Source organism: Drosophila navojoa, chromosome 2 (assembly GCF_054131105.1).
Source record: "Drosophila navojoa isolate 15081-1374.11 chromosome 2, UAZ_NAV_1.0, whole genome shotgun sequence".
Classification (NCBI taxonomy): domain Eukaryota; kingdom Metazoa; phylum Arthropoda; class Insecta; order Diptera; family Drosophilidae; genus Drosophila; species Drosophila navojoa.
This window is the reverse complement of record NC_142890.1, coordinates 4,898,764-4,917,404: the sequence shown is the minus strand read 5'-3', so window position 1 is coordinate 4,917,404 and position 18,641 is coordinate 4,898,764. Positions and strand designations below refer to the sequence as shown.

The following is an 18,641-nucleotide window of genomic DNA, read 5'->3' as shown; positions in this document are numbered from 1 at the left end:
AGCTTAACTGCACGATTACAATACAAAGAAAGTTGTCATAGTTCTATTTAGATGATTGCCATACAAATACCCCTATTATTTTAAATCTTGCCACACAAGCATTTATAAAATCCCTATATTTATCAGAAAACCAAGGTGCTGGAGCTCTTCTTCTTAACAAAAAAATTACAGATTGACTTGCATTTCCATATACTTACTCTATAAATACAATTCAATCATTATAATGATTAGCTAATTTTATGATAACTCTGATATGATTCGGATTCACATACATCACCATATTCAGTCATATGTAAAAATGTTTTACACATATATGTACATATACACTGCGTTTGTTTTCTTTTTATTATGTACTTTAAACGTATCTTAAGCACTAAACGTCTCTCTTGAGTGTGTGTGTGTGTCTGTGTTTTTGCCATAAATCTTGAGTTTTTACGTCTCTCTTACTATTTTTGTTTTTAAGTTAAAAATTCCAACATCTGTGTTTTTGTTTTTTTTTTAGTTTTGTTTTTGCGCTTATATGTAGATAACATATTTTTTCTCTTACAATTTGCTGCAATACAAATAAAAGTCTTAAATTGTAACTGTAAAATTCTAAATAGTTACAAATTAAATACTAAATACATACGTAGTTAATTTTGAGGTGTGTGCTATGTGTATGTGTGTGTTTGGGAAGGGATTTCTTGTATGTTTTTTAAGTAGTTTTTTGTTTTGTTTTGTTTTTTTTTTTTGTATTTTGTATTTTTTTTTTTAAGGTTGGTAATGCAAATATGTATTGTATTTTAAATTATAACTTAGAAACTTGGAAAAAATTCAAATGAAAGGCTGGGCGCAGTTGTTCACAGAGAAAGCCGCAGTTCCATGTGATTTATGTTTGCTTTGTTTCGTTTGCTAATTTGGGCGATTACAACGAAAAAAATATACAGAATCACATTGTAAGCACACGTTATCCAGTTAAGTTTATATAGCTGTTCGCCTCCCATTTCTTTCGATCTGCTCCTCCCTGTGAGCGCTTCCACTGCCCGTTGTCACACCAGTTTTTGTTGCTGTTTGTTGTTGTTGATTTTGTTGTTGTTTTTAATTAAATTTATTTAATTTTTAAATGTTGTGTGTGTGTGTGTGTGTTGTTTAGGCCTCCAGCTAAGGATGCAGCAGCAGCAGCCAGCCCAGCCTACGGCGTCTCCGTTGACTCGACCTTCACTTCAGATTTAATGCTCGATGACAGATGGTTATTAGGGTCGGGCGCACTCAGGTGCTAAAAGCAAGATGTAAATATCAATTAGAAATGCATTACTTCTCAAAATTACAACAATGATAATACGTACGTACGTACGTATGCATGTATGTATGTATATGATATATACTGGGTGTATATATGTATATGTATTTATATTGTTTATATATGTATGTATAAAACGTAAGAGGTGTTAGTAAACCCTAGCCTAGGCAAACAACAACTAATGACCAATATAATAATAACAAACAACATCAACAACAATAACATGGAACAACAACAACAACACAAGCTAGACCACACACATATACACACACACTTTAACAGTATATGGGGGCACAAACAACAATTTTGGATATTTAAATGGGTTTTCTATTAATTTTGTTGTTTGTACTTATCTCTCTTCTTTTGCACACACACACACGCACACACGCACGCACGCACGCACACACACACACACGCACGCACGCATACAACACTCACTGTTGGCTGGTGGTACCTACCGATTGGCTACTCACAATCCCGAGCGGCAATCCACCAACTTGCGGCGACAAATGCGGCACAGGTGGCACGGCTGCATTTTGTGGTGGTACCGTTGATGGCATGAGCGCAGCAGCCGCTGCCGCCGCGGCGGCCACAGCGACAGCAGCCGCTGTCACAGAGTTGTTGCCGGTTGCGGTCGGTGGCGGCGGTATCAAAGCAGCGCTGCTTGCGCTATTGCCGCTGCTGCCAATGCCGCCGACGACGACGCCGCTGCCGCTGCCGCTGCCAAGATTTGTTGTACTGTGGGGGCCATCGTGCGGTGTGGTGCTGTGTGCCCGATGTTGCAGTGCGCCTGTATAATAGCCGCCATTTAATCCTGTTTTGTATTTCGATTTGTTTGTATTTGATTGGTATTTAGGTAAAGTTAATAATATGTTGCTGTTTATCTTGGTATTATCTTAATATTCTTTTGGGGAAAGAGTTGGGAGTTGAATGTGGGGGAGTTTATCGATTATATTGAATTGTATCTCGATTTTTGTGGTGGCTGCGTGTGGTCTAAGAGAAGGACAAGTGGCGAATAGGAAATAGCTATATATACATACATACATACATACATCCATCTAACTATTTGCGTTATAAATATGTATGTATGTACATATATATATGAGATGCGAATGAGTTCAGAACAGGCGCCTACACAACTAGCTCCCAGCTGATCAAATGTGTTTGATTTTTTTTCTCTTCTTTTCATATTTTTCGCTGTTTTGTTTGCTTGCTTCTTTATGTACAATGCGACCTATATAGACTATAATACGAGCTATCAATTCCGTTGGCCAACGTTCATAAATTACTGACTTTCGATTTAGTGTTGAACAACTAAGTCTAATGTATATCTTATCGATATCTTAACGATATTAATTTAAAGCTTGCTCTGCTCTGCACTCAAATGATGCCATCATCCCGTAAATCGAAAATAATGTAAATATAAATTTATAAAACAAAAAATAAAATAAAATAAAAATTAGATAAATTTAACTAATGAACTTGTTAAACAATTTTGCAACAATGCGCCACACAAAAGCAACAAAAATTGGTTCTTTAAAGATTTTTCTTTTATTTGTTTTTTCTCTCGTTTTTTTTTTTCATCTTCATATTTTCTGGAAAGGTTTTGTTGGTTGTTCTTTTCTTGAAATTAACTTGCTCTGTTTTGAATTGATTTTTTTTTTTTTTTACTTTTTTTGTTTAATTTTATTTAGCTTTCACAGTTATTAAAAATATTTTTTATACATTACAAAATAACAGTATTTTATTCTTTTTGTCTCTTTTACTTTTACTTTTACGCTTAGGCTTATTAATTTCCTTTCATTTGCTCAGTTTTATTTTGTTGCAGCTTGTTTATATACTCGTAGGATCGTGTGTCTATATATATATATATATTATATACGTGTAAGTGTTGAGTGTGTTGGGTTTGTTTGTATATGCGAGTGTGTGTGTGTGTGTATACATATAAATATATATATATTTAGATTTGTGTGTGTTTCTATGCGTATTTATATTTTGTGCTTGAAATTTAACAAATTTTGTCAGCTTGAGAACAAAATCAAGTACATCATTAAAATAAGAAATTAGACTTTTGATGCATTCTTTATATATTATTATTTCATAAGGAATATTGTTTGTTGTATGTTCTGCTTGAATTGGTCTTGAGCGAAAATTAATAAAGAATAATTGTGAAAAATTGGCGTCAATTGCATTAATTGTTTAATTAACTTAAATTGCAAAAATTTTACAAAATTATACTTTGCGCCGTTTTTTTTTGTTTCTTTTTTTTTTTGTAAATATTCTTACATTTTACACGCTAACAATTCTTAGACTTACCGACGACTCGGTTGATCATAATGTGCTGTGTTTCCTTTCTTTTTTTTTTTTATTTTTACTTTTATCTTATTTTCTGCTCAATAATGTAAATCTAAGGTTTTAATAGTATTTTTTTTTTTACTTTGCTTTTAATATAATTTCTGTTATGTTTTAAATGTACATAGACTATGCATTAATATTACTTTTCTCTCATTTTTTTCTGTTCATATTATTAATTTTATATTTATTTATAGATGTGGTTTAATTATATAAACGCGCCGTGTTGTAGTTTTCAATAATTTGTGTGGGTGTCTGTTTTGTGTGTGTGTGTGTGTTGTTGTTGTTGTTGTTGTTGTTGTGTATAAACGTATTTAAATAATTACTTCTGTTCTGGTCTCAGCATATTTAAGATCTTAAGGCAAGGCGAAAATAAACACGGATGATGAGATCATTTTGCATTTTGCATTTTATAGAGCAGTGCAACAAATAATTTTCTATTTTTTTTTTTTTTTTACAAATTTTGTTTTTTAATTTCAAATGGATTAGCAAAACATATATATATAGCCATATATATATAAATATATCTTAACGGAAAGTCAGTAATTTATGGCGCGAAATCAATCGATTCTTATAAATAAATAAAACTTTTTCTCGCTTGATAATTACAAAATCTTTGAGGCATTTGGAAGCTACAGATATTTGTATATAAAAGATGTCTATCGCTTGTGGTTAGTTAGTAAATATTACAACGTATAATACGATATATGTATATATATATATTTATATATATAATGTAGATGTGCTTGAACAAAATCTCTTACATTCGTTTTATAAGTATTCATCTGTTTTTCTTGTTGTTTTTTGTATTGTTTTTGTATTTTGTATAAATCGTTAGTTAGATTAAGTGTGTGAGGCAGGGGTCTCAAAACAATTAACAACAACAATCCATCAAATTGTTTACTTTCACCTTTTGCTGCAAGTAATTATGAATTTTGTATACATATGCAAACATATATACATACATAAATACATATCTACATACGCATATAAATATATGTATATATACATATATATTTATATACATGTACACACATATATATAGGTTTTCATTTTTTTTTTTTTGTACATTCTACAAAGAAATTACAGTTTTAAGCTAGCTATAAACGCTGAAAACTTTTGTTGGAAGTCTGCGCCAGATCATTTCTTTATTTCAATTCTTGGGAGGACAAAACGACTTTATTGTTGTTAATAAATAGCATGTATATGTTCCAATAAAAACCAGTTGGGATCAGTTTTAACAATCATTTTTGATAAAGTTACAAGACTTGTAAAAAAAAAACAAACAAAAAGCAAAAAACAAAAATCGAAAACAAAAAAGGAAGTATAAAAATAAAATAAATTTCCAAAACCTGGTCGCTGTTCTTTTAAGGCCCAACTATGTTCTGCATATCTCAGCGTGATTCCTTTGTATTTCTTGAGTTAGTACGCAAAAGTCGATATTTTGCTTTGCAGATTGTATTGCAAGCATTGCGTATATGGTATGTCTAATCGTCATTAGTGTATGTCTTATCATTTATAGCTTGTTACCCAACAACGGTCGCGTTTCTAAACCTTCTACTCAACATATCCATAATTCATGTTCATGTTGCTAAATATCTATTTATATATATATATATATTTCTGTATATATATATTTATATAGCTTAAACTGTTTAACTTATATATCAACTTTTATAGCACGCGTTCTTGAAATCTTGATTCAACGCGACTCTCTTTCTCTCACTTTCTATATATGTATTTATATGTATGTGTGTATTGAAATGAATCAGAAGAATAGAAGTATGTATTTATGTAGACGCTCGCTGCATTAATGTTGTGTGTGTGTGTGCATGTGTTAGTGTGTGTTTATATGTGTATATGTGTATATGTGTAATTGTGATTGTTTGCTTAAACGATTTCTGATTTCTGTTACTGTTTCTGGTTTTTGTTTCGAATTTTGTTTTTAATTTCCTTTTTCTTCTTTTCTTTTTCTTTTGTTATGTTGTTTGTAACGCTCTCTCCCTGGCATCTGTTTCAGCCTCCCACTACTTTTCTTGATTTGATATCATTTGTAGTTTACCTTCGGGATAAACAGCCGCCGCAACTCCACCGGCTGCAGTGGTTGGCGGCGTGCGCATGAAGTACTCCTTGTTAACGCAATTCCTCAGCACTTCTGGAATATTGCCGACAATCGCTCGTCGTATTTCGGTGGCTGCCATTTCGCGCAGCTCTGTTGCGGATGCATCGCTGAAGAAGGCGGCGTGTGGTGTACAAATTAGATTTGGAGCATCTTTCAGTGCGCCCTGTAAGTCAATGCGAAATGAATTTCAATTAGCATAAAACATATCTGGCACAACTGCGGGCATCGTCTCAGATTGCGTAAAATGTTTCGTTTTACAACAATCTCTTACTTGAAATACATTGTATGGTTCGTTCTCGTGCACATCCAGTGCGGCTGCTCTTATCCGACCCTGTTTCAGTGCCAGCGCCAATGTCTCATCATCCACCAGACCGCCTCGGGCGGTGTTCACCAGAAATGCACCGGGTCGCATCTATATCAATTATAATTAAAATTAATCATCTAATATGAAATCGAATGTTGTCACGTTTAAATACCTGTTTAATTGTGAATTCATTGATTAAGTGGTGATTGTGCTCGTTGAGCGTGCAATGCAGTGAAACGCAGTCGGACTGGAAAAGCAGATCTTGCAGCGTATAGACGCGTGTGAGGCCGAGAGATTTATCAATGCCATCGGGTAGGTAGGGATCGTAGAATATTACATTGAAGCCAAATGCTTTTGCTCTCAACGCGACAGCGCTGCCAATGCGACCCAAACCAACTAAGCCTAAGGTATCGCCACGTATGCGAGCGCAGCCCTGCAGAATAGATTACAGAAATATTAGAAATAACTATCTATACCATATATAATATATATATATGTTCTATACGTACATGCGCCGCTTCTCGCACTTGCTCGGGCCCCGTAAACTTTTTGCCCTCGCGCACCATATTCGCCAGCCAATAGGTGCGCCTGTATAGGTTCAATATCAAGCACATTGTTGTGTCCGCTACTTCCTCGACACCATAGCCAGGGACATTGCATACGGCGATGCCCAATTCGCCAGCGGCTTTGACATCAATATTATCTGTGCCGCTGCCGATGCGCACAATGATGCGTAAAGCTTTGAATTTCTCAAGATCCTCCTTGGTCAAGATGATGGTGTGCCACATTAAAGCGCCAACGGCTTCATTTAGCACCTGCAAAGCAACAAGATATCAATTACAATAATCATGTATAAACTATATTTATTCTACTCACCTTCTCGTGTATTTCGGATGTGCTCTGTGCATCGCAGAAGGCCACCGTAGCCACATCCTTTAGTATGGGCATCTCAATTGAGCAGTCGCGTCCATCCAGCAGCGCAACCAGCGGTCGCGCCTGCAGCGGACCATTGGCGAAGCTGCCTTTGACATCAATGCGCGAACGCTTCGGCATCATAAGATTTTTGTCCATAATTTATTTTGTTTTGTTTTATATTTATATATATATTATAAATTCTTATTCTGTAAGTTTATTATATATATATATGGTTATATATATATATATATGTATATATATATAAATATATATATATATAATATATATATATATATTTCTTCCCTTAACGTTTACTTCTAGTTTTATGGATCTGTGTTATGTGCGTGTGTTGATTTTACAATTGTTTCTTCGTTGCGTGTAGCAGTTGCTTTAATTTCAATCAACTGAAAGAAAACCTTTTTCAAGACGACGATTCACACATTGCAATCATTTTTGGCGCTTCATATTGAAATCGAGAATCCTGAAAGTACACAATAAATATGCGAGACACCATTAATACATATATAGAAACACACACACACACACACACACACACATTTATATGTATATAAATAATACAACTTGCAAATTAAATGGAAAAACATGAAATCCGATGTCAAAAGTACAAACAACAAATCGCTTACGAATTGCTAACAAATCGCGCCAGTGTCAGCACAATATTCACCGATGACAAGTTTTCGTTTGGATTTCGCAATTGTCAGCGATAAAGATACTATTTGTTTGCACACACTGTCAGCCTGCCGCCCCACAGCACCCCTCCCCCTTTCCGCAACACACACCAAACAGTCGTCGAGTGGGCAGAAGGAGGAGGTGCAAGAACATAGAAATTTAACGCTTCGGCCTGGCCTGGGTCAGCGTCGTGTGTTGTTTCATATATTTATGTTATGTATTGCTATCTTTCATTGTTGTTGTTATTGCTGTTGTAGCAGTGGAGCAGCAGCAGCTGCTATCGTCACATTAACAACAAATCTAGATTTAGTATACCACATGGCATTGCCCCCTCGTTCCATAGGTTCCTAGAATTTCAAATGCGCTTATCAAAACCGTTTGCTTTGATTAGACGGACAACAAGGCAACAGCGACAGCGACAGCAACAGCTACATCTATTCAGGTATTTCTCCATTGTGTTTGATTTTTGGATTAGTTGACAAATTTCTTTCCGTCCCTATCTTATCAACAGCAATAGAACATAAATGAATAACGTCGCTGTATCTGTGGCACAGTTCGAGCGCTCGTGATAAGCGAAGTCTCTGTCTGATCGAGTTTTCAAGTTGAGAATATACTTCTTCAAGGTCGCCTTAATTGCAGGCAATATATGTTTCAGGGATTTCAGTGTGAGCTAAATATAAAATTAAAATAAAATAAATAAAGATAAAAACGGAACATAGGGGTTTCAATGTTTTCGTTAGTAAATAAAAAACCAAGTCGAATCGAAAAAAATTCCCCTAGTTTTGCATACTGAAAAAATCAGTTTAGAATATATAAATAAGGAAATAAAATATTTGCGTTGCGTTTTGCTATGCCTTAAACAAGTTTCAATTCTACAAATTTTATAAAATGTTTACAGCGCGTTATACACTTGCAGAAATTATGTGTTTCGCGAGCTTAATAAACATCTATAAACTCGATCACTAAGTAAATGAAAGTTCATTGGTTTTATGCTCATCTGAATAATTCAGATGTATATTAAACCAAAAACTGGATATGACTAACAAAATAAGCTAAATAAACTTAAATTTCATCACAATGGTTATCTCAAAAATTCTAAAAAAAAAAAAAAAATAAATTAAAAAAATTAGTGCAATTAAGAATTGGCTGAGACGATTATGAGGAACACACACACACGGCGATACATATCGCATACATTAACAATATTTATTTACAAAAATAAAAATAAAAATTGATAAGCCATCAAGTGTAGATACAGTTGTATGTGTGTGTGTGTCGAAATAAACAGAACAGACAGATGGGTCGGCTGTCATAACCACATCACATCATGAAGACACATCATAGACTCGTAGACTTCGCAACTGAACAGCATACAGTAGTCGCACGATAAGTGCAACTATGAAAACTATATATTAGCCTTAGCATAGATCTTGTCTCTCTTTGCGTTAAGTAATTATAAATTATAAGCTCAAGATTTGTATTTGGCCTTTGTTCACTGTACACTGTACATACGACCACAATAATAACCATAATCATATTAATAGCAATGTCAGCAAATAAAAATGAACAACAAAAAAAAAAAAAAGTAAAAATGAATTGCACAGATGCTCAGATAATGGCAACAAATGTCTAGCCGACAATTATGACATAAATATATATATATATAAGTATATATTATATATGATATATGCAGTATTTGTAGCATTCATGCAGAGCTCTCGCCATGCTTTGTTTATTTTTAAAACAATTTTCAAGACATTTCTGATTGTTGCTTAAGATTGCGCATGCTATTTTTTTTTTCACTTTTGGGACTGATTACGTTGAAATATATTTATATACATATTTGGTCGATCGCAATTGGTGTGGCAACAGTTGAGCCGTGAACAGTGAACAGTGAAAGGAAGCCGCAGACCGAGAGTCACAACAGATTTGAAAGCGCGCCAAAAACCAGTTCTGCAAGTGAACCAAAAAAACTAGTGGCAACAACTTCTGAGCCGACGCCGCTGCTGATACAGGATGCAGCAACGTGTTCCATGCGCCCACGCAGTCGAGAAAGTCGAATGAACAAAAAACAAAAAAAAAACCTGTTGATGTGTGTATGTATACACACTCAATCAAACACATACACAGATGCACGCATTAACACAAACACTACAGTAAATCATATACGATTATACATAAATCACAGATGAGTGTACAGTAATATCTAACAGATACATTTCACTGCTCAACTATTCATCTCCTTCGTCTTTATGTTATTGTTGTTATAGTTATTGTCGCTACCTGAGCTGAGCAGTCGCAACAGCCGCCGGCTGTCTAACAACAGCAAAAAGTCAAACTAAGAACACACGAGCACGAACTGCGATGGCGAATGGCATTTTGTATCTCATTCTTTCTTTCTTTCTGTCTATCTTTTTTAGCCAAACCAAGCCAAGCCAGCAGTAAACCGGTTTATCAACCCGACAGACGCACGATAACAACGCCAACAACAAACAGCAAAAGTACAATATTAATGTGTGTATGTATTTCTTGATACCCTGGAACCATTAATAATAGACAAAGGCAAGGGGCGTATTTTGTCAAGCAATTAGCATTATTCAGCACATAAATATTTTTTGTCACAAATAAATTTGCAACGAAAATTAAAACAAAAACTTGCATATCAACTTAATTTGTATCTATTTGTCAATAATCGATATTAAAATCAAATATTCAAATATTGGCGAAATTTAGGCACACATTAAAGGGTTGTTTTAGTGAAGGGTATTCTCTAGTTGAGTGTGCTAAATAAAATCAGTGCCCGATGACACTTGCAGCTCAAGTTCATTTGTATCTATCGATATTGATTTGTTTTAATCGATTACTATTGAAATCAATTTAGTCAAACATTAACGAAATGTAAAGAAATATTATGTATTACAGGGTGTTCTCTAGTTGAGTGCGCTGGACTAAAGCACTCTTGATTTTCTCTTTCTTTTTGCCACAATTTTTCAGGCAGGAAAAACTCATGTTGGCTTAAATTGTTTGTTGGCTTAATGCCACAATAACGAAAACGAAGCAATGGCTCGAGCCGACAAGTCACAGCGATTCGAGCCGCGAGTGTGAGTGTATGTTTGGAACACGTTTAAATATACATATTTACAAGTCATGCGCACACTCCACAGACACACACACACTCACACACAGAACAGAGCAAACACATGTATTTATGTACGTGTTTGTGTGAGTCTTGGGGCAGGCAAAAAGTTTTTAAAGTGCTCAATGCTGATGACGCCATTGCAACAGTCAACAGTCATACGCCGAAGAGGAGAGAGAGAGCGAGAGAGCAAACGAGCCGGGAAAGGAAGAAAGAGCATGAGTCTAAGTGTGGGTTGTCTGTGTGCGAGGGAGAGAGATAGGAAAGCCCAACTTGTGTGTGTGTGTGTGCTTTCCGCTTGAGTTGGGGGTCATCTGAAGTGGGGGAGCTGCAAAACAGACACACAAATTACAAGTTGATGCACTTTATAGACTTTACTGTCTACTTTGAAATTGCAATCAATAATAAAGCCAAATTGAATAAAAGGAAAGTTTAAATACCAGTAGGAATATTGCTAGACTGGAAGGTTCTGAAATATTCATTCATGTAAACATGTAAAATGCCATTCACTTTAGCCAAGACCTACTGTACTTAATTACTGGAGTTTGCCAGCAGCAGAGTGTGACAGCAAGTTGTTTTTTTTTTCTGTTTTATTTAGTTATTTATAAATATTCGCTCTCTCGCCTGTTCGTTCGCAACTTGTTTTGTCTTTGAATTAACGGTTACTTCGTGACGTCGCATTTCGCGCGCTTTTTTCTTCCGTCTGCTCTGCTCATGCATTAGCATTGAAGCCGGCAAAGCCAAAGCTGCTGTCGATCCGTTTTAAGCAAAGCTTTTTGCTCGTTCTTCGTTATGAATAAATGCTTGCCTTTTGTCTTGTCTTTTCTATTTTTCTTTCTTTCCTCATTGTGAGTGGCTGGGTAAAAAACGGTTCTATGTGTTTAGATTGAATGACGCAAATCGAATACAACAAAAAAAAACTGCAAGCATTGCAAGTCATTTTGGTCAGCAACAAAAACAAATACAAAAAGTAAAAATCAAAACAATTTATATTGGCTCGCACGCTTTTTGCCATTTGCGGACAGCTGCTGCTGCTAAAAACCATTTGGCACAATAATCAAATTGTGTATTGCGTTGATTTATGTTGTTCTTTTTTATTCAGACCGAAAGCGCGTCAGTAAATTTGGCCGCAGATCGATCGATGATACAAAGCAGCCATTGAGGCAGCACAAGCAAACCTTCCTCCTCTCTCGCATGTCTCTTCATTGAAATATGCACGAGTAAAGGTACAGTAAAGCCTTCCTTATTAGAACAGTATATCAAAATTACTGTAACTTATTCAATTTTATTATTCATTGCAAATAAATATGGTGTATTGAGACTATACTGTACATCTCCCCAGGGTAATATCGCTAAATACAAAATCGTATATTATTTATTATTTACAAGTTGTCAAAAACTATCCCTTGAGCAAATGAATTTTGCTAACGAAAAACTACACAAATAGTGAACAGAGATGTATTTTATATTATAGTTCATTAAACATGTATATTTCTTTTTAAATTTACTTCAAACATTGATAATTCATTTTGTTGCTTTTGAGCATCTGCTTTCGCATTTGTTTTGTTTCCGTTCAAGAGTTTTTACTGTATTTATTTTTAAATGTATTTCATAGGAATTGAACAAATTGTACGGACTTCGTTCTATTTTGGTGATTTTTGTTTTGCAATTTTCAAAGTGTGAAATTCTTGTCGCAGGTGTCTAGTCTTGTTTTTCTTCTATTTTGTTCTTTGGCTTATTTTAAATGTTGGCACTCGGCAACAAACAAAAGGTAAAGCACAATAAACATGAACAAGTGATAAGCGCACGTTAGCTGCAATGCACGCAGCAGTGGAAAAGAGAGAAGAAGAGGTGTTATAAAAGGTAACAACTGCATGCACATTGATAGCAGATATCTATACAAATATTCATGCATACATACATACACACACATCCACACACATTTATTGTGCCTCACTTGAGTGAACTAAAGGAAAATTTTCAAGTGGAATTTTCATGTTCAAAACTCATAGACAACACATATAAAAGTACATATATATGTATGTATGTATATGTATATGATATCTGTATATACACATACGATGTAAAAACAAAGCTAATTCGAGTTTGTCTTGCCCGCCCATCCCGAAAACAAAGATCGTTATATGGAAAAAGAGAAAATTCATAACAATGCAAATATGCGAAATAGACTAAAATTGGATGGAGGCGGTGCCAAAAAAAAAAAAAAAGATGATTACACAGCGCAGACAGGCGAGCACAAGTGTTGTGACGCTACGCTATGTGTTTGTGTGTGTGTATGTTGCTGACGGGTACAGCAGGGGCGCCAGAACGAAACAGCGATGGAAAACATGACAAGCGAAAAAAATGTTGTAATAAAACTAGAAACAAGCGCCAATTTCATTGGCCTGCAAGGGTATGGCTGAAGGGGGGCCATAGAAGGGAGACATAGCCAGTTGTTTGTGTGTGGATGTGTGTGAGTAAAATATTTATGGACATCGACAGCAGCAACGGTTTTATAAACTCTTTTTTTACGTGCGCGCATTTGTAGCTACTTATTTATTTATGTATGCATAAATTGCAAAACAAAAACAATGTACATTCATACACACATGTACACACTTACACACATACAAACGGGACTGGCATCGATACCCCCACCAACCGCCTTCCAATACTCAACCTATGCATGTTTTTCTGCTTCTTCCTTTTTTTCAATCAATATGCAGGCGGTGGCGGCGTTGCAGGCCACTGGGCAAGAAGTCAGTCACAATACGGGGGCTATTTATAGAACAAAATGGGCTGACCGGCCACAAAGGGGGAACCGAAACAAAACTAAACTTTAATGCGCACTCGTATTCGGAGAGCAGCAGGAAGCTTTAACTGTGAGTTTAAAGTGTTCAAAGCTCCGCTCCGCTCTCGTTCACACATTTATTTTGCACGAACTTTTCAAGTAAAACGAAAATTTGATACACTTTCACCCTTTAAAGGACTCGCAAACTCAACTCAACACAACTCTTTGTGCTTAACAAACAAACGCGGCGTTGCTGCAAAACAGCAACCGAAATAATGCTGTTGAAATATGTCATTCGCTTGCTATAGAAGCTGGCCTCTGGCGCTCTCTCTTTCTCTCTCGTTTGTTTGCTCACTCGAACGAAATTGTGGCGGCGGCGGCAAAATAACAACGATGAGACAGAGCAGCGGCTTTAGCCAGCATGTTGCAGCAGTGTGGGGCGCAGTAGTTGAAAGGTACAGGGGCGTTGCGCAGTGAACCTTGCGTGTATATTGTCACTCGGCATCGGCAAAAGGCAACAAACACATACACACACACATTTATTCATGTATAGATGATGTATGTGTAACTCATGTGTGTATTTGTGCAAATATTATTGCACAATATATTTATGTTTTGCGTATTGGCAATAATAAAAATAATTATTGCTATCATTCGCTTTCTCACATAAAGACACTGGCTTACTCAGCAGCGATACTATAAATATATGTATACGCACACACTCAAACATGCACACATACAAGCGCGCATATAAATCGGCTTTAAAAATTCATACGAAATTCTGCACGTTTAAATTTTTTTCTTGTACACGTTTATCGCGCACGCACAGGCAAACATACATATTCACACGCATACATATACACATGTATATACTAAGTGAGAGACACATGAGCATACACACGCTGGTCGAAAACAAGAAGAAGCAATACATTTATCCATATTAGAGATTAAGAGACGATGTATAGCCCGCACAAAATATGTATAGATACATAATTTTTTTTTGTTATTAAATTCTCAGCAACAGCGCACTAGTTTTTCAATTTCTATATATTTTTCATTTCGTTTTTCCTCATTGTGGCGGCGGCGACGGCGACGGTGGCGGTCGCAGCTCTCGCGTTTTTTTTTCTCTTTTTTTGCGATTTTGTAATTGCACAAAATTCACGTGCTAAACACTTTCCCACACGCACAATTAATAGAGAATCATTTACCGGCTAGCTTAATGCACAATTTACATGCATTTTTAATAAATTCTGTGTACTTTTTATATATTTTTCAACAAATTTTTTACCAGCAACGCGTCCAAATTCCACTTTCGACTCGCAGCTTTCAAAATGGCGGAATACGAATACGGCAATTTTTAGTTTTAGTACAGCAATGACGCGATGCTACTCACTGCCGCGATGCTACTCATTTGCCGCGTATTGCTAATGATGTATGTAATTGTATATGAGCAATCAATTGGCGATCTAATTTCACACACCTGACAAATAATTACGTACTCTTTATTGAACGATTCAGCTCGAATTGCACTATTAACAACACAAGTTTTCTTTTTCATCCACTTGCACAAAAAATATTCTCTTTTATGCTTCTTCTTTGCGCGAAAGTACCATTCTCGTGTTTACGCTCCCACGCATACTCAGATACAAGCGCAATAGCAAATGACAAAAAATGTATTCTTGCATATAATTTATTTCTAAAAATGCACACTGCTCTTTAAACTCACATTAATTAGATAAACAAAAATTGTATGCGGCAGTATTAAAAATAAAAATATTTAAGTAAGCCCGACAAACACGCAACGCTCGATGCGAGTTGCGCTGTGTTTGGCCGATACTGTCCCGGGTATCGATAACGATATATACATAATTACTTTGGTTTCGATGCCAAAAGAATGCACACTGCATTTGTATTCGTATTCGTGTTCAGTCATTTTTGCATAAAAAGAAGAAGAGGCACAAAGACAAGTGCGGGCGTGAAAACCGAATTCATCTGGCATATCTAAAACTTCTGAAAGGCAATTTTACGCACATAATAACAAAATCGCCATGTCCGCCAGGAGAGCAACGCACGCAGGAAGCTGGTATACAGATTCCGGTAAAGTTACTTTGATTATATTCTTCTGTTTTCTTATATCGATGTCTTTGACCCTTGCCTTGGTACAACATATTGAGATAATGAAAAATTCGGAGAATCCTAGTGACCTTAAGATACTTTTTTAAATCATATAGAAGGTGTAAAGTTGCATCCGATATAATTATTTTAGTGGAGTTTACAGAATATAAAGACAGTATATTGAAACTATTCTGTTAATATAATTTTATCATGAAGATGGCGTCAACAGATAAGATATATGGGGAATTTGTTAGACATAACAGCATATACATACATACATACGTATATATGTATGACATCTATCAGAATGGATTTTTAAGCTGCTCAAATCATTTGTATATTTTTTTAATGCAGAACATAAAAGATTAAAACCAATTATTAAAGTACGCACGATTAAGCTTAAAAATTAGTTTCTGGCTTATCACCTACTGAATTGCGTATTTCTTCCATGCGATCGTATGCAATCTCAGTGGCCCAACATAAACGCTGTTGCAGCTCGTTGGTACGCTGACGCTGTTGCTTGAGTTTGTCCAGGCCGTGCTCCAGTTGGGTGCATGCTTGGAAGAAGTTGCTCAATTCCGGTATATCACCAAATTCCCCGGGATGCTGGCGGAAATCCTCGCCAACATTTTTGGTCAACTTATCCAGCCGATTCTGTAGAAAGCTGGACTCGAACATTTTCTGTAGCTCGCTGGTCGTTACCTTGCCAAGATCGTTGGCCATATTGTTCATACGTAAGTCGCGTATGCGAGACTTCAGTGAACCAAAATTGATGGACTCGAACTTTTCGCCTATGCCCTGAAACAATTGATAGCTCTGTCCCAATTCCAGCTGCATCTTCTGCATATCCTCATCAATAGACTTGGCACTCTTCGACTCCAGAAGCTCTGCTGATAAGCTATCCTCCAAACTGGCCAGCCTGCTCCTCAACGAGCTGGCACTAGATGTACCTAATATGGGCGAGGACGACGATGACGACAACGACTCTTCGCTAGCTTGTGCCTGGCCAGCAGTTAAGCGTTCGACTGATGGCTTCATGGTAATCGTTTTACCGCCAACTGACGAGCGATGTGACTGCGGATTGTGATATATTTGGCCTTTATTAGAGCTCTTTTTCTTCTTCTCATTCTTATTCGTATGCAGAGTGGGCAAAGGCGTAGGCTTCATAAGGTCCTCATAGGAAATTCTGCGTTTGGGATCATTACTTTTGCTAGAATGGTTGGATAGAATGGATGAATGTGTGTGTATATATGGCTTCTAATCGTACTCACTTCTCCTCCATAATGGCCGTCAACTCATTTCGTATGCGATTCAATAAGTCATCGCTTAGCTTCTCCTTCTGTTTATCCATATTCCTGATCAACGTAAATTTATGTACAATATTATATCAATATAATTTAATATTTTATTTCTAGTGTAAGTGGAATAGCGCAGTTTCATCAAAAACTGAAATTTAATACATTGTAATCAAGGAAACTTGTTTATTTTGTTACTTAGCAACACAACGTCTACTAGATTTCAATAAAAATATTCCTTTGAACAGGAATATTTCCCAATTTTCTCCAATAAACTTTTTGAAGATAATCGTTTGTATTTCCCACTATATTTATAATACATAATTTCCCTAAATTCCCATGACAAAGAAACTGCCTAGCAGAATTTCCCTTGCTGCTATTTCCGTAATAAATAACAATTAATCTAATTTTATCATTATATTTTGCAGCCTCTGAACTCTCCAGACAATTGGATCGTTGGTTGGGCGCTGCCGATTTATCCCATGGACCAGCACGTGCCATTATTGCGCCGTAAGTGTCGGCGTTAATTGAATTAAGAATCTAACTTAATGCACATATATCTCGTATACTTTATAGACATGCCGGCTACGCCTATTGTGGTGCCTGCGGTGCATATGCCTATCGACAAGTGAGCCCCGTTGTTGTGTAAGTGAGACACAATGCAAAATGCCACTGAGCTGATGCCCTTTCTTGATTTCTGCAGTAAACGCATATTCATATTGGGACCATCGCATCACGTCCGCCTGCGCAGCTGTGCCTTATCGGTGACGAAAAAGTATAAGACGCCATTATATGATCTCAAAATTGATACGGAAGGTGGGCAAATGAGAATACCATAGTATTATATACAACTTAAATCTGTATATCTTATTTCAGTCAATGCCGAGCTGGAAAAGACGGGTCAATTCACCTGGATGGACATAAAGACGGACGAGGATGAGCACTCTATTGAAATGCATTTGCCTTACATAGCCAAGGTTATGGAGGAGTAAGTGCCAGCGGATGATGAATTATCACAACAACTGAATCTCATTTTATCCTATTCCTCTTGCAGCTTTAAGGATCAGTTCACTATTGTGCCTATACTGGTGGGCTCGCTGAATCCGGAGCAAGAGGCCCAGTATGGCAGCCTATTGGCCAAATATTTCATGGACCCAACGAACCTATTTGTGATATCTTCCGATTTTTGCCATTGGGGCCAGCGCTTCAGTTACACCTACTACGATCGCTCCTGCGGCCCCATACACAAGTGCATCGAGCAGCTGGACAAGCAAGGCATGGACATCATTGAGACGCTCAGTCCATCTGCGTTTACAGAGTATTTGCGCAAATATAATAATACGATATGCGGTCGTCATCCAATTGGCGTTATGCTGGGCGCCGTTAAAGCCCTGCAGGATCAGGGCTTTAAGAATATGAGCTTTAAATTTTTGAAATATGCACAGAGCAGCCAGTGCCTGGACATGGATGACTCCAGTGTTAGCTATGCCTCCGGTTCGCTAATCTTTGAGAATTAAACAAAACATGCTGACTAAATGCAAGCAATATATGAAGTATTTCCTCTGAAAGTCAAATTTTATAAATAATATTTTTAGCATCAAATTGTATGAAGAATAAAGTCCAAAATTGATTTCCATTTAAT

At 36.4% G+C, this 18,641-nt stretch overlaps 4 protein-coding genes across 10 annotated transcripts in view; 1 reads left to right on the top strand and 3 right to left on the bottom strand.

Moving 5' to 3' along the window:
- Window positions 1–482: 482 nt before the first annotated feature.
- On the bottom strand, window positions 483–7,172 carry CtBP (C-terminal binding protein). Of its 7 annotated transcripts, none has more exons than XM_030383449.2 (7): window positions 6,934–7,172; window positions 6,567–6,872; window positions 6,230–6,490; window positions 6,025–6,165; window positions 5,694–5,916; window positions 1,738–2,093; window positions 483–1,255 (listed from the first exon to the last, which is right to left on the bottom strand). In XM_030383449.2, exons 1-7 carry the CDS (start codon window positions 7,126–7,128, stop codon window positions 1,172–1,174), a joined length of 1,566 nt encoding a protein of 521 aa, XP_030239309.1. In that variant the 5' UTR covers window positions 7,129–7,172; the 3' UTR covers window positions 483–1,171. The 7 variants fall into 7 exon arrangements, with proteins under 7 accessions (XP_030239309.1, XP_089118297.1, XP_030239311.1 ...); XM_089262171.1 differs by having other exon boundaries at window positions 1,753–2,093; XM_030383451.2 differs by having other exon boundaries at window positions 1,738–2,069.
- Window positions 2,868–18,641, bottom strand: part of LOC108652464 (uncharacterized) — a 35,852-nt gene continuing 20,078 nt past the window's right edge. Inside the window, exon 9 of the transcript XR_016197128.1 lies at window positions 2,868–3,886. The gene's annotated coding sequence lies outside the window, so the exon portion shown is untranslated. The remainder of the gene's footprint in view (window positions 3,887–18,641) is intronic.
- LOC115562274 (uncharacterized) lies at window positions 7,312–17,202 on the bottom strand. The gene is made up of 3 exons (XM_030383457.2): window positions 16,976–17,202; window positions 15,316–16,914; window positions 7,312–7,453 (listed from the first exon to the last, which is right to left on the bottom strand). Exons 1-2 carry the CDS (start codon window positions 17,053–17,055, stop codon window positions 16,104–16,106), a joined length of 891 nt encoding a protein of 296 aa, XP_030239317.1. The 5' UTR covers window positions 17,056–17,202; the 3' UTR covers window positions 7,312–7,453; window positions 15,316–16,103.
- On the top strand, window positions 15,503–18,640 carry LOC115562275 (protein MEMO1). Its single transcript, XM_030383458.2, has 6 exons — window positions 15,503–15,686; window positions 17,428–17,509; window positions 17,576–17,644; window positions 17,703–17,815; window positions 17,876–17,987; window positions 18,054–18,640. Exons 1-6 carry the CDS (start codon window positions 15,638–15,640, stop codon window positions 18,514–18,516), a joined length of 888 nt encoding a protein of 295 aa, XP_030239318.2. The 5' UTR covers window positions 15,503–15,637; the 3' UTR covers window positions 18,517–18,640.